This window comes from Mytilus californianus, unplaced genomic scaffold (assembly GCF_021869535.1).
Source record: "Mytilus californianus isolate M0D057914Y unplaced genomic scaffold, xbMytCali1.0.p SCAF_9, whole genome shotgun sequence".
NCBI lineage: Eukaryota > Metazoa > Mollusca > Bivalvia > Mytilida > Mytilidae > Mytilus > Mytilus californianus.
In genome coordinates this window covers 63,409,089-63,424,180 of record NW_026262745.1, presented here as the reverse complement: position 1 = coordinate 63,424,180, position 15,092 = coordinate 63,409,089, and the positions used below count along the sequence as shown (strand labels likewise).

The following is a 15,092-nucleotide window of genomic DNA, read 5'->3' as shown; positions in this document are numbered from 1 at the left end:
GGTTCCTATGTTAAACTAAGTTCCCCGCTGGCGGCCATCTTGGATGATGGATCGGCTACAAAGTAACAACACTTGGTCAGCACCTCATAAGGAACATTCATGCCATGTTTGGTTTCATTTCATTCAGTGGTTCTCTAGAAGAAGTTCAAAATGTAAAAAGTTAACGCCGACGACGGACGACGCCGGACGACGACGGACAACGGACGACGGACGCCAAGTAATGAGAAAAGCTCACTTGGCCCTTCGGGCCAGGTGAGCTAAAAAAAGGGAACTTTCTGAACAAAAGCTAGTTTAAACTAACACAATTTTCACATACCTGGTCTAAATCAGAAATATCATCAGCGGTTTACGAATGGGAAATCTGTTTAATAAACATGTTGCTGCTGGGACATTGTGTCAAAATATGAACCACATATTTTAAATTCTTAATATTCATGTTCTGGAACCAAATGTGTCAATTTCATTACTAAAAAACCTTTACAACATCTTATATTAAAATTCGGTGAATTATTGTTATAAACGAAAAATAACCCCTCAGATGTTCCTACCTAGTTTCAGTCCAATATGAGAGTTGTTATCCATTCCTTTGATATGTTTGAGCTTTTGATTTTGCCATTTGATTAGGAACTTTCCGTTTTGAATTTTTCTCGCAGTTCGGTCATTTTGTTGTTTTTACTTTTTAAGGAAATGTCTGTATTGAGTTCATCCCATCCCATCCTGACTTCGTTGTCTACTAAATACAGTTTAATAACATTATTGTAATCATAAGGGATATTTGTGTAAAGCAAAGAAATAATAATGCAGTTGGAACTCTAAAACATGCGATCAAATAGGTCTAAATCTAAATGAAACCCTTTATCTAACAATATCAATATCAATATTTCCATCCTCAAGGAAAGAATAAACTGGTTCATTAATTGCTTTTTGCTTTTTCAACAGGAAAGACTTAGACAATGTCAATAAGAAAACCAAAAAACATAAACGGAAGCTGCGGCCCTATGGAAAACGCATTGATGAGTAAGTAAATCAAATTAAATGTATACATGAGATTTATAGTATTTTTAAACATGTGAAATTCATCAGGAGTCAGACTATTCCAACACAAACTAAATTAACGACAAATGTCAAATTGTAAAGCAATAAATTATCAGGACAGAAGAAACATTACTTTTGATTAAAACCCATACTTTCAGCGATATGGCATCAACATCTAGAAATATCAAACCCCTCTTTTAAATATGGAGTCATTTGTAATGCAAATAATGTGGCGTTAAGAATGATCCTATATTAACTTAGCCCGTACCATATAAGCTGGAATATCTACACCATACGATAATCCAGGAGAAAAGTTACTACTGATAAATTCAAAGCTGACGATTGGAAAGATGGATTCGTTATATTGTCATAGATCCTCGACTAAAGTTAACCACGTGTGTAAGTATTAAGACAAAACATCTATATATGAAGCAAACCGTTTTATTGAAGTAGTTTCCCTGTTGTTAATTTAATAGAGATATGAAATACAATCACTTGCTAAAATGCGGTGTATTAATTCTATAGAGTGTTAGGATATCTGCAACATTTTGAACGTAAACTGGTAGAACTTGACAACATTGGGCGACATTATTTCTGACCCAATTATTGTGATAGATTTTCATGTCCTTTTAATGTTAACGATGACCTAACTAACATAACAGACACTACAAGGAAACGAAAAACTGAGCACCACGACCCCCCTAAAAATAAAGCATGAACTCGGTAGTGACAGATGCCGTGTTGTTACACCGTGTTGTTAAAATACATTCAATTTGAAGATTTTGATTAGGTGAGCATACGTTATTTCTCAAACAATAACTCAATGAAAATATTCCGGAAAAAAGAAAACTTTTAAAGTGTTATTACAAATGTGTTCCGATTACCTTATCAATTGAAATTAACATCAGTTCTTAGTCATCTGCCCCTTAAATGTGTTGAATCATGTAAGCTTATAAGTGGCAATTGTCTGACAAATGATGAAAACAATACACTTTTGGAAAAGAACGTTTCAGTCAACAATGACTCAGGTCAATAATAGCTAGGTCAACAACGGCTCAGGTCAAGTGATGTACTATTACAAAATGCACGGCAAAGTCGGTGTTTTTTGAATACATTAAAAGTTACTGGACAATCTAGTTGTTTGTGTTGATTATGCTGACTAGACTCGGTTGCTATTACTTTACTCAATCAACACCTAGTTATTGAATGTAGAATGTGGACACATAAACGAAATCGCATATTGGGACCCATGCATGAACAAGAAAACATAAAAACAATCACATCCCACCATTGTGTTCTTCGTGTTATTGTGCTATGGTCATTTTTTTGTAATCTTATTTCACTTTTGCTGATTTGCTTTCTTTATATATTTTTTTTTATTGTTGACATAGTTGTTTGTAGACTGCTGTAACCCAGTTGTTGACATTTTTACCTGTTTGTTGTGCTCACACATTGTCAATATAAAGAAATCGTTTACGACTGTCATACATGTCATACGTGAGAGCTTTAACTAGTTATTAAACCATGTTTAATCCATCATTTTCTACTTAAAGAAATGTTCTATACCAAGTCAGGAATATGACAGTTGTTTTATATTCGTTTGATGTGTATGAGCTTTTGATTTTGCCTTTTGTTAAGGGACTTTACGTTTTGAATCTTCCATGGAGTTCGATATTGTTGTTTATTAAATTTTAAATTTTCACTTAATATACTTCTTTGAAGAATCAATCAAAACACAGATATATATATTCTGAAGAAACAATAATCATATAAACATGACAAAAGACAACAGTGGTTTACCAATGTTCAGTATTACATGTTGAATACACAAAGCAGGAGAGAAAACATATGGGATCGCTTTTCAAAATCAAGACCACATGAATAACCTTAATAAGCGCACCCTGCTGATGCATGCCTTTCTCACAATGCGGATTCAGATCCTTTCAAGAATGACAAAGTAGGGAATATTACACAATCAGGAAATTCATACATAAGACGATTATACTTGTGTATTTCGATTAACGACCGCGGCAGGATGTGTGTCATGATTTGATCACAAACACGTATCGGTCAACTAATTCGTGAAGGTGACAGTAAAACATGTGTATTGTTGATTTGTGTCGTTCTTCCTCGCAACAATGCTTGAGTGGTGCTTGTGTAATGAAATAAACTACGTATTTGACATAAACATTACAACTAATGAGTTTTCAATGGAAACAATAGTAAAAATCAGAAGGAAATATAATCTTTGTACATGAAAACGAAAATAAACTCTTTCCTTTGCTCATACTTTATTTACAGATTTTTTCGTCCCTTTTTTACAATACTTATACGAGTAATTATGATTGATTCAGGAACACTTTACCAGCGCTTCAAACAGAGACAGAATACATGGATCACCAGTATCACCTAGCTGTTGCGCAAAATGTTCATATGCTAAGCAAAGTAGAAAAGTATGCTTAAAATAAGTTATGGAATCAAAGTTAGGTACTATTGAAGCTTTTTGAACACGGTAATGTTTTTTTTTAATTAAAAAGGCGTCAAACTTGATGACCCAATTTACATTTGTCTATATTCTATCATTTTTTTTTTATAGTTGTCATACTTTTAAAATTCGACAATATGTTATGATTCGTAATGCTAAGACATCTGCATTTTCCATATGTTTGTCTTTTTTTTGTCTTTCCCCTATTGATCATTAGTTTTTTTGTTTTTTTCGAATAAAAATAATGATTTCTACTTGGTATTTTATGGATTATGCTACGCATAATATTTCTTAGTCAAATGCTTCGTTCCCGCTGTTAAAGAAATGTTAGATTCCATATTAAAGAGTCATGTCTGTTAAAGTTATACAGAAAAGATCTTGCATTCCATTTTGAAATAAACCTTTCAGGGATTAATTGCAGATTATTAAAGAAATGTTAGTTAAGTTATTTAGTCAAATTCAAATAAGAATTATATTATATAACTAAATACTAGTACGTTGAAAATGAAATGTGCGTATATTTTAAGTGTTTCATTCAACGAATCATATGAAGTGTTAATGTACATACAGGCTTGAAGACTTACTCTTGACTAAGAATGATGAAATAGACGCATTGAGAGATTACGTTAAAAAGAACAGACAAAAACAAAAACAAATTACAAATCACAAGCATGAACATAATGAAATTGATGTACAATCTCCTGCTATTGCAACAGAAAAGAAGCAGTTAGAAACAATAGAAAAAAGGTATTATATTATATGTAGACACACTTTCGAATTTTATTTACTTTTCTACGTGACTATATTGTTTGCTATTCGAAGGTATTTATTTATTAAAGATTTGGTTCTAGTATAGAAGTAATAACTACTATGATGAAGAAACGATTGGTCAGTGAGTCTATTAATAGGGATTCAATACTTGGTAAATTCCTCTCAGCTAACAGTTACTGTGTCTTGACTAAATTTGATAATATTTTGTTTACATTTGATGTAAAATTTGTAAAACAAAATCGGATTTACTGTTTACTATTTTTTCTGGTCTTTCTTGTTTTTACTGGTTTCATTCTTGTCTATCCTTTTTATTTTTCATGTTAAGGAAATTATTTTTAAAATCATTGTTTTTAATGATTTTAGAATTCATGCATTGAAATGAAAATAAGATATGAATTAATTTTTCGGCATTTGATATGCAGGCTTTGAAATAAAATAGGCAACAAAAATACATAGTTTAGCAAGATTTATTGTAATATATGTGAAATATCATTTGTGAAAGCATAAATTTGGGGAAATAAATTTCTCTATAAATTCAAGTCTAAAAACTTTTTTTTCATTCCTGCGATATCAATATGAAATTGATAATTTTCTAAAAGAAAGGAGAAAGATACCAAAAGGACATTCAGACTCATAAGTAGAAAATAAACTGAAAACGCCATAGCAAAAACAGAAAACGCCATAGCAAAAACAGAAAACGACTAAAACAAACAACAGTATACAAAATACAACATAGTTTGTTGTTACCTGCGAAATATTTAACTTCTGAAATGTTTATTTTTACAACTTTTTTGTCGTCGTTTATTGTCGTTTAAACCAGGCGTTGGATTTCTGTCTTTAATTGATTCACATTGGTTAACCCATGGTGTCTTATAGCTTTTATCATATTTGTATATACGTTTAGTCCGTTTGGTTTTTCCTGCTGTTCAACGTTTGTGTGAGTCGTTTAGAGTTTCACATATTTAGGTCTTGAGTATCTATTGACCTAATGAGCATCTTGTTCAGTAAATAAAGCACACCGTTAATGTTATTCACCAGCAGAGGTATCGAATCAGTGGTGGTTATATCATTACGATAATAAATATTCTGCACCAGATGCGCATTTCGACAATGTATGTTTCTTCAGTGTTGCTCGCGGTCAAATTATTTTACAATCCACAAGTATATCGAACAATTTTACTAAGACATAAAAAAAATTGAATATATCAAAGTGCGATATACAGTCCTTTATATAATCTTAAAATATAAAATTGTTGAAATTATTGTATATTTTTAAATAGACAATGGGACATCTGAAATTCACATTCTCGTTTAAGTTTATTGCTGTGTGAATATACCTAATGAAGAGAGCATGTGATTTGAGCTTATATTCGGATTGAAGAAATTATGCGATAACATTTTTCAATCATGCACTTTCATATACATGTAAACAGGAGCTTGGTCTAGACATACTTAATAATAGTTTGTCCATTATCCTTGGTGAAAATTACTTGGACTGTTGAAGTTAATTGTTTTTCGTTTTCAGAAGACCAACATTATAACATAACCAGTCTATGTTATTTAACATTTTATAAGGAATGACATTTCACAATTTCTAATTTGCAGATATGAAGCAATAATCTCACAAAAAGATAGAGAAATTATGGAACTTATTAACACTTTACGATTGTATAACAGACTAATGGAAACTGAATATCTCAAACATTCAACTCATGAAATGATATCCGAAGCCAACTCACAAAAGAATGAGTTAATAGAATGGTACTTTTTATGATACTTCTTTAATGTTATGTTCGGACTTCTCTCTCTCAAACACCTGAATAATTTTTCAACAATAAGAAACTAAAACAGAACTCAACTTCCTCTATTGACCGCTGCTTTTCTTTATTTAATTCAATAATCTATTTATGTGAAAGAAAAACACAAAGCTTTAGTCGAACAAAAACCACATTTTTAATAAATTCCAGCTCATACTAGGTTGGTAGTAAAAAGTAAAATCACAAAAATACTGACCTCCGAGGAAAATTCAAAACGGAAAGTCCATAATCAAATGACAAAATCAAAAGCTCAAACATATCAAAAGAATGGACAACAACTGTCATATTCCTGACTTGGTACAGGCATTTTCTTATGTAGAAAATGGTGGATTAAACCTGGTTTTATAGCTAGCTAAACCTCTCACTTGTATGACAGTTGCATAAAATTCTATTATATTGACAACGATGTGTGAACAAAACAAACAGATTTAATAGGTAAAAATGTCAAAAATAGGGGTACAGCAGTCAACATTGTGTTGTAATCTTAATCACTATAAAAACAAACAAATATGTAGCAAAGAAGCACAAAAAGGCATATAGACATAGCACATTAGCAAAAATGAAAGACAAGAATACAAAAATTTACCATGGCACAATAACACAATGACGGGATGTATAAGTACAGAGCAACGTCATATGTAACAAAGAAACACAAAAAGGCATATAGACAAAGCATATTAGCAAAAATTGAAAGACAAGAATACAAAAATTATCATAGAACAATAATACAATGACGGGATGTATAAGTACAGAGCCACGTCAAATGGATATCACCAAAACCAGACTTAACAGTAAAAGTAATATTCATAAAGACAAATAAAAGAATACTACAACACGTTATTAAGATGATAAACAACGTCAGTACCCAGAATCTATACTTCAAGACCATCGTGTATTATTTGTGAAGTTGGTACGGAATATTTATCAACAAGGTCCGAAGCACTTTTTTAGAAAAAGGACAAGACGTTCTTTGACATACCCCTGGTTCATCAACTTTCTGCTCAGACACTGCTGACATTTTACAAAGTCTGGGTAGAAGCTGCAAGCTGTAACATCCTTTCCGTGATCAAGTTTGATTTGTAGTTCATCTTTATTGTCAACCTCCAAATATAAAAGATAGGCGCAAAATACCAAACGGAAATTCAAACTCATAAGTCGTATTTCCGCATTCACAGCTATTGTGTCTAATGTTCTAATAAAGTTTTATCAATTACATGTAAAAAAAAAACTAAACCCGTCTTGTGCCGTAAACAACCTACCTTTGGTTATCATTATTTACACGATTACTTGACATTTGCAAGCCAAATTGAAGGTTATCATGTTTAATACTTCACATCAATGTTCATTTGCACCTACTAGCTTGTTGTTTTTTCTGTTTATAATCAGTGTTCAGTCCATGGATTTACTCCTATCGAAAAAAGATGGCGAAATAGCCTTACTTAAACAAAATGTAGAAACGAAATTCAACGAAATAGAGAATTTGAATAAAGAAGCTGAAAGGAAAACAACCCTAATGGAAGAATCTCAATTAAGGTATTCAAAAATGAATAAATTAGAGGCAACAGTACTTTGAAGATGTTCAAATCCCGTAAAAATATTAAGAATACTAAAGTTAAGATAAAAACACACATCAGAGCATTGCATGACTAACATACGGAGCAAAACCAAGTACGTCCACTGAGTGAGCGTAACTTGCTTATATTGTATCACCGCCGTGGGGAATTACAATCAGTGTCTTTTTTTCTTTTCTGCAGTTTATGAAATGTGGACATCTGATACAAAGTTTGATCATGAATATTTTATCGACAGTCAAATGATAGGTTTTATGGAACATTTTAGTATCTGATTTGTTTTTGTTTTGCAACAAATGCAACATGTGCAAGCAATCATATTTAATCAATATATATTTGTTTCAATACGCAGTCCCAAATTAACAATATATAAACGAATGAAATGTATTGCCCCAAGTGAACACAGTCAAAGTTTGCATCCTCTTCATTTGAAAAAAAACAACATCTGAGTTTACAATTCGAAAACTAATGAACTTAATTTTTGAAGATTAAAAAATTTTCCAGGGTCGGATTTCCTATTTGGTTAGAGACATCGACATTTGCCGGTTTTCTGCATTTTTGTTCATAGGTTTATGATGCTGAATTTCAGACCGATTGACTGACATTTTCAGAATAACGGCACTTCGGCTTAGACAATATCATGAAATTGATTTTGTGTAGTGCATATAGTTTAAAGGTGATTTTGTGGTACACTATTTAGTAATGTAAAACTACAGATAGATTTTGCGTATCCTTCCTGTTGGTTGACTTTTGCTGGAAATAAGGGTGACCCGTTACTCATTTAGTGTGTGTTGATGACTTAAACAATTGTTAACGATCAAATTTGCCCTATTAACAAGGGCATATCTCGCCATCATTTGTTTTCCGAGAATTTTTCGTTTCATCCTGCCCAATTGATAATGTACATGCTCAAAGCCTGTATACAATTTGTTGCCGTTAGTTGGTGCAAAACACCTGATAACAGTAAGAAAACTGACATATGACGGAATTACAAAACTGTTCATGCCAATACATCAAATTGAATGAAAGAGGGATACAAAAAATAGGTGTTAACGTTGTATAAGCGTGATAATATATTTAAATACATATAAACGTAGAAAAGTTGAAAACTAAATTATCAAAACGCATGCCCTTCAAAACATTTAATTAACTGCAAACTTTCAAAATATTTTTTTTGAAATTTCATTCGAAAATTTAAGAAAATTTTACAAAGTATCGATGAAACATCAGCATTAGCAGACATTGAGTTCGTTTCTTTTGAAATTTCTTTAACGAAGGTAAGCTAAAAATGATCAGTTACTTTTAACAAAGGGTGCACAATTTTATCAATAGAATTATCAAAATTTGTAAAGTTCACAAAAAAATGTATATATTCTTTTTTTGAATATTTATTACAGATGAACAAAAGAACACATTAATTGATGAACTTTATGCTAATTTCTGTCACATCTTCTTTTAGTTCGAATTTTCATCTCAAAAACGTCTGGTCTGCTACTTAAGTAACACCGATTAAAACATTTGAATATTTTATGGACATTCTTATAAAATTTAAGAACCGCCTTTTCCTTAAAAGCCAACCATACCAAATTACATACCCCAAAAAAGTCTTGTTCAAGGTGTTTAATTATTCAACCGTCCTTTGTCAACAACATAACCCAAAGTGTCTATGGTGGCATGCCAAAATTATCTTTTTTCATACCAGATAGTCTGTCTGAAAATCTCACCATCATAATTTTGTTCAAACTCCGGGAAGTGACTTTGACTAATAACCGCCAAAATTTACACATAACCTTCAATTGATATAAGTGTATCGTCCTGATTCGCAGAACAATCAGCTGTCTAAATTTAATTTCAGTGACTACATGTTCACCAGTACACTGCTAAAACCACTTATTTGGCACAACAGTTTTTTCTTTCCATCAACCAGTCGGATTGGTCTTTGAAGGATTCCAGTCTAATAGGAAATAAACTAATATCATTGATATCCAGATTAAAAGATTGTACGCCAGACCTTCTTTTTCTGTTGGTCTGCGATTAACATATTTCTTATTGCAAACGTAACAGGACAATAATGATAGAGATATGGCTGCTTCTCACCATATCGTTACAAGGCGCTTATCCTAAACAGCTCTTTCCCAAGTGACTTTGTCGCAATCTTAATAATTTGCTTAATTACAAAGTATTCTCTTGACAAGACACGAAGTTCTGACTTTAATGAACATGTTTTGTAGAGGTTCATAGCAGACGCCTTATCTACACCCTGTATTATCATATATGCTCCTTCTGACTTTTTTGATATTACAAAACACGTAATAGGAATATTGACTGAAAGCCCATCGATTACGCCATACTCACACTGGCAGAATTTTGTTTCTTTTTTTGTTTTATCTGCATTTTATGTTCGTATAATAATTGGGAGTTTTAAATATTTGAACGCAGACATCACTAAACTGACAGAAATTATCGAAATGTGAATAAAGCGCAGTAAACTTAAGTCTTCCATTTACGTGATACATCAGATGATAGTCTGCAAGTCCTCGCGTGTATCACCTGCCCATTATAAAGACCTTCGATATTGGCATAAGAAATTATTAAAAATATACCTTCATAAAAAGTCTTTTTAAATCAGAGAGTGCATTTCCTGTCCTTTATTGTCCTAACACATCAAATTCATTTGTATAAGTTTTCTTTATAATTAGATTAACCGATGGACTTAAAAAACGTAACACATATTTTTGTAAGTTTTTACCATACTTCTTTCTGCTTAGAAATATTTAATACCTGATTTATCTGAACTAATGGATAAAGGACGTCGAACGAATTTTAACCGATATTTGAAACCCACCAATGACTTTTTAGGGGTTTTTTCCTTCATGCAACATTTGTACATTTTTTTCTATCCATACCCACACCTACATCAGTAAATAAATGTTGGATTTCCATATTACCGACACTATACAAGGAAAATCTGAATCAGACAATGACAATATTATAGACATAAATACATGAACGTGCTGTTGCTACGTCAAAAATGCATACTGTCCTTACAACAGCAACGTCAATACAATTTGATTACGGAACATCATTTGCAAGACGGCCTCAACGTCAACTGTAAATCAAGTCGTCGTCAAGACAAATTCACGCAATAAATGTTCCCATATATTAAATTTAAAAAAAAATCAGCTTTAGAAAAACAGTTCAAGCCCAAAAGTTTAAACCGCATGATTGCTAAAACAAACTGAAAGGGGCGGGACAAAGGTCAAATCAGAAAGTACAAAACAGAATTCCGAGTTGATAAATTGCATTAACAGATTCCATTTTAACTGGTAAATGAGTACAAATAACTGTAGTATATTTACTGACATGTAAACATTAATGATTGTATACAAAATCCCAAAATATCATGACAATGAACAAAAATAATCATCATGATTGAAGATAGTCTTTTGATATACACTACTTTGCTGCTATAATAGATTCTTTTTTTAAAGACAAAATTCTGTTTGTCCTGTGATAATAATGCCTGTGTAAAATAAAAAAAAAAAATTTTCTATTTCAGATTTGCAAGATTAATTGATCGTGAAAGAAATACAGAAAGAGAAAATATCCTATTAAAATTGAAACTTCGAAATGCGAAGAAAAAATATTTGGAGTAAGTTGTCAGTTGAGCTATTCATGTTATGTATTCCCATGAGTTTATAATTTCACTTCAAATCCAATGTTTTCTTGAGATATATGTAAAAGACCAAAACATAATGTCAAGTCATCATAGATTATAATAAACTGAGAGTTTCGTTATTTTCCTTATTCTCTAGTTTTCTGTGATGTTTGACATGCAAACACTCACTAAAATGTGGGTTATTGAGTGACAAGACATTTTCAAGTTATCTAAAAGTAATATAGAACTTTTCAAAACTTTAAATTTTGTTCTTTTTTGTCTTTTTAAACATGCTAAAGGTTCTGTATGAGTTCTTCTTTATTTAGGTATAATAATGAGTACGCATATGAATTAACAATGATTGTCTTTTGAAATATCAATCAAATAAAATCAATAAATATATATGTTGTCATTTAAACATCCCGCTTGTTAGTTGCTGATACAAATTTTCGGTTTATTTGTTATTGGAATCAGACAATGAGAAAGCAACAGGAAATGTGAAGAAGAAGAAAAAAAACGTTTAAAATAAAAAGATAGATAAGTTCAGATTTTTCAAACTACAGTCGAGTCTCGTTATCTCGAAGTCAGCCGTACCTGAGAAATATTTCGAGATACCCGTATTTCGACTCAAACGAATACCGGAAATTGGACAAACCAAGGGATACAACTCTTTCTTAGCTTGGTAAGGCTAAGATAAATCCAGATGAAAATTGGTAGGGATCGATATTCTGGATTTATCCTTGCAATCGGGTGTCTTATCATACATTAACAGCCCAACAGATATCGCTAGCCTGTTTTTGTATACTATACAGATATCGCTTTAAAACTCCGCCCACTGCCGGACTACGTTTGTGTATTGCTGTTGACGAGTGTTGTATGAACCTCCATGACCTCAGAATGTGTATTCAGTCGCATTCCAATGACGTATTGCTTGACCTTGTGTGAACTATAATAGATTAATTTACGGTATGGTTGTTTTCAAGCATTTATTTAAAGCAATATGAAATAAACCCATTTTCTGCTAATAAACAAACATGAACAGCAGGATTCACTCCATTTTCTACGGCGCCAACCTTCAAGTTCAAAACTTGAATGTGTGCATGTGTAACACACATAATCAACCATGCAACAATTGTTCAGTGAATGTCACGTTCAGTTCAAAATTCTGGAGCGTAGGATAAATCGTACACTTTTGTTTTAAATCGGATAATGTTTTGTTATTTGTTTTTACTGTTGAAAATAGTTGTTATGTTATAATAAATAATTATTTACTTCGAGCGATGTATTATTGTTGACCATACGAGATTCAATTCGGCGTACCCATCAGCTGATTGTATGAATTATTTGTAATATTACTACGCATCAAAGGTAAAATAAACAGGAACTAGTATATTTTAAATCGAAAATAAATGCAATAAATGTGAGTTTTTCTGTTTTTCAAAGCAAAAACAATGTACAAAATTAGTTGCAGGATAAAGACAATAACTGTTGAGTGTCTTTAAATATCAGATGTATTTGTACTCGGCTCGAAACAGATGTAGCGTCTTAGCCTCGTACAAATACAGCTGATATTTTTAGTCGAGGGAAAATTTGCAATCGATCTTAACATGATATTTAAGTTGACAAATCGTTCATTCTCTTATAAGAGAAGATTGAGAAAATTTAGATCTCTTTTCGTTTTCTTTTATTTTAATCTTTTTCGGTATGATAATTACAAAACGCCGATTGAGTATTTGTGATCTCTTAGTCCTCACTTTATGCAAAACCAAGCTCATTTATGTATGATTACGGTTAATTGATTTTACAACATATTAACTATTTTTTATAATCTAAACAATGAATCCCTAATAATTTATTATGGTGAACAATGAAAATCATAGATCAAAATTTCCGGAAAAAGCATGTCATAAATCAATACAGTGGGCAATGCCCGGAAATTTTATTACAGGTGTATTGTCAGATTAACTCGTCGATCCATTTGTACCCCTGATGTCATGTTTTGACACATGTGTATTAGTTTGAGATAAACTATGCTGTTCAAATGCATTTGTTAACCACGGGACAGTAAATTCGACTCATCAGAATTAGTCAATAAATGTACTCATATGAAACAAAGTTCGAGACCATGGGAATATTTCGACTCATCCGAAATTTCGAGTCCACCGAGTTCGACACGAGAGTTAACATGCTGGATACTTTATACGAGTTGCAAAGAAAGTATTTGTCAGTCGTGACATTGTGAAGCATTATTTACGAATTACCAACTTATTATGAATAATATTTACGGAATGCAGCCAATTATACTTCTGTTAATATTTTGCTTAACAATTATTTTTAATACATAAGTGTTCTCTTCTTCAGATTGGGAGTAGATTTAACTGATGAAGATGGAATATTTGACATTGAAGAGCACAAGGAAAATATGCAGCAAGATCTTAAGAGGTAAATGAAATGAAAACAAAAATACGGCAATTAACTTACAACAGCTTATGACCAAATTGTTTGCACAAGTAGAATGAAAAATGTTGCATTTGATTGCAAACTCCAGTATAATTATATGATATGTATAAAAACTCGCGATTGCATATACATAATTTTAAACAGTATTCTTAGAAGTCGCCTTGTTTTACAGTCCCGTAGATGTTACACAGAGGGGAAGATATAAATGGAACTATATGTCTTGAAATGCAAGCATGATTATCTTTCGAGTGTGGGCCCTTGAATTTTTTGCGGGTTACTGAGGTTGTGAGTTCGAACCCCACAGTGCGGTTGTTTCTAAACTTAATTGACTAAGATTGTCAGTTTTCCTATCGAGGGTCGATGGTTGTCTCCGGGCACTCTAGCTTCCTCAAACATTAAAACGTGACCACCACGAAATAGCCAATAGTGCTATAGGTGGCGGTAAACACTAATCAATCAATCAATTTTGTTGGTTACGATATGAAATTACTTTTCAACAAAATGCTCAAATTACTCAGTTTTAATCTATTTTTTTGTATTGTTTTGTGAACTTTGTGGTCAATTTCTCTTCGACTTAGAAGTTTTGAATGTCCCCTTGGTCTGCTGTCTCTTGTTTACCTAAGTATACAAAAATCGATACGTCTCTATTTTCTGTAACAAAACGACTAGTCAATACAGAAAAAAGTTTTATGAGAACACTATTCCTTAAAGATCATGCCAAATGATAATGTCTTAGTCGGTACAGATTTAACGTTCTGATCGCGTTGTTCTTTGTGTTTATCAAGGATTTTGAAATTTTATAAGTGATTAAAGATAACGAATAACACAGTAAAATTGAACACTTTAATGGAATGACATTTAGCGTGGTCAGGAAAAGCATACAATAAACCTAACGAAAAAACTGAGGTGCATCAACATACACCTTTGAATTGAATATTCGATTATCTTACGTTATATGTGTTTGTAATCGGCATCAAAATAAACTAATAATTTACCTGAAAAAAAAAAAATAAAGCAGCAGTTCGTTTTTTCCACATTTCCAAATGATCTTAACAGGTCACGAAGTAGATGAATAATCTAATGAGAAGATTTAATTACAATGTTCAGAAACGGTATTAACATTCAGTATTGTTTCTGCTGCCTGAGAGCGCATTTAAGCTGAAAAGAAATATGAAAATGGTGGATGCTTTTAAAACCTGTAAAATACCATTGGAAATTTTGGTTATTCAACCTTAAACTGTGATGAACAACATTCTTGTCATAACTAATTATTATTATTATCGTCATCATGCATC

General features: G+C 32.0%; 1 protein-coding gene across 1 annotated transcript in view; it reads left to right on the top strand.

Moving 5' to 3' along the window:
* LOC127714661 (uncharacterized) overlaps positions 1-15,092 on the top strand; it is a 32,786-nt gene that overhangs the window by 14,583 nt on the left and 3,111 nt on the right. Inside the window, exons 5-11 of the mRNA XM_052220733.1 lie at positions 940-1,017; positions 3,390-3,488; positions 4,091-4,267; positions 5,897-6,052; positions 7,495-7,641; positions 11,239-11,331; positions 13,699-13,779. Coding sequence (XP_052076693.1) covers positions 940-1,017; positions 3,390-3,488; positions 4,091-4,267; positions 5,897-6,052; positions 7,495-7,641; positions 11,239-11,331; positions 13,699-13,779 — 831 coding nt within the window. The remainder of the gene's footprint in view (positions 1-939; positions 1,018-3,389; positions 3,489-4,090; positions 4,268-5,896; positions 6,053-7,494; positions 7,642-11,238; positions 11,332-13,698; positions 13,780-15,092) is intronic.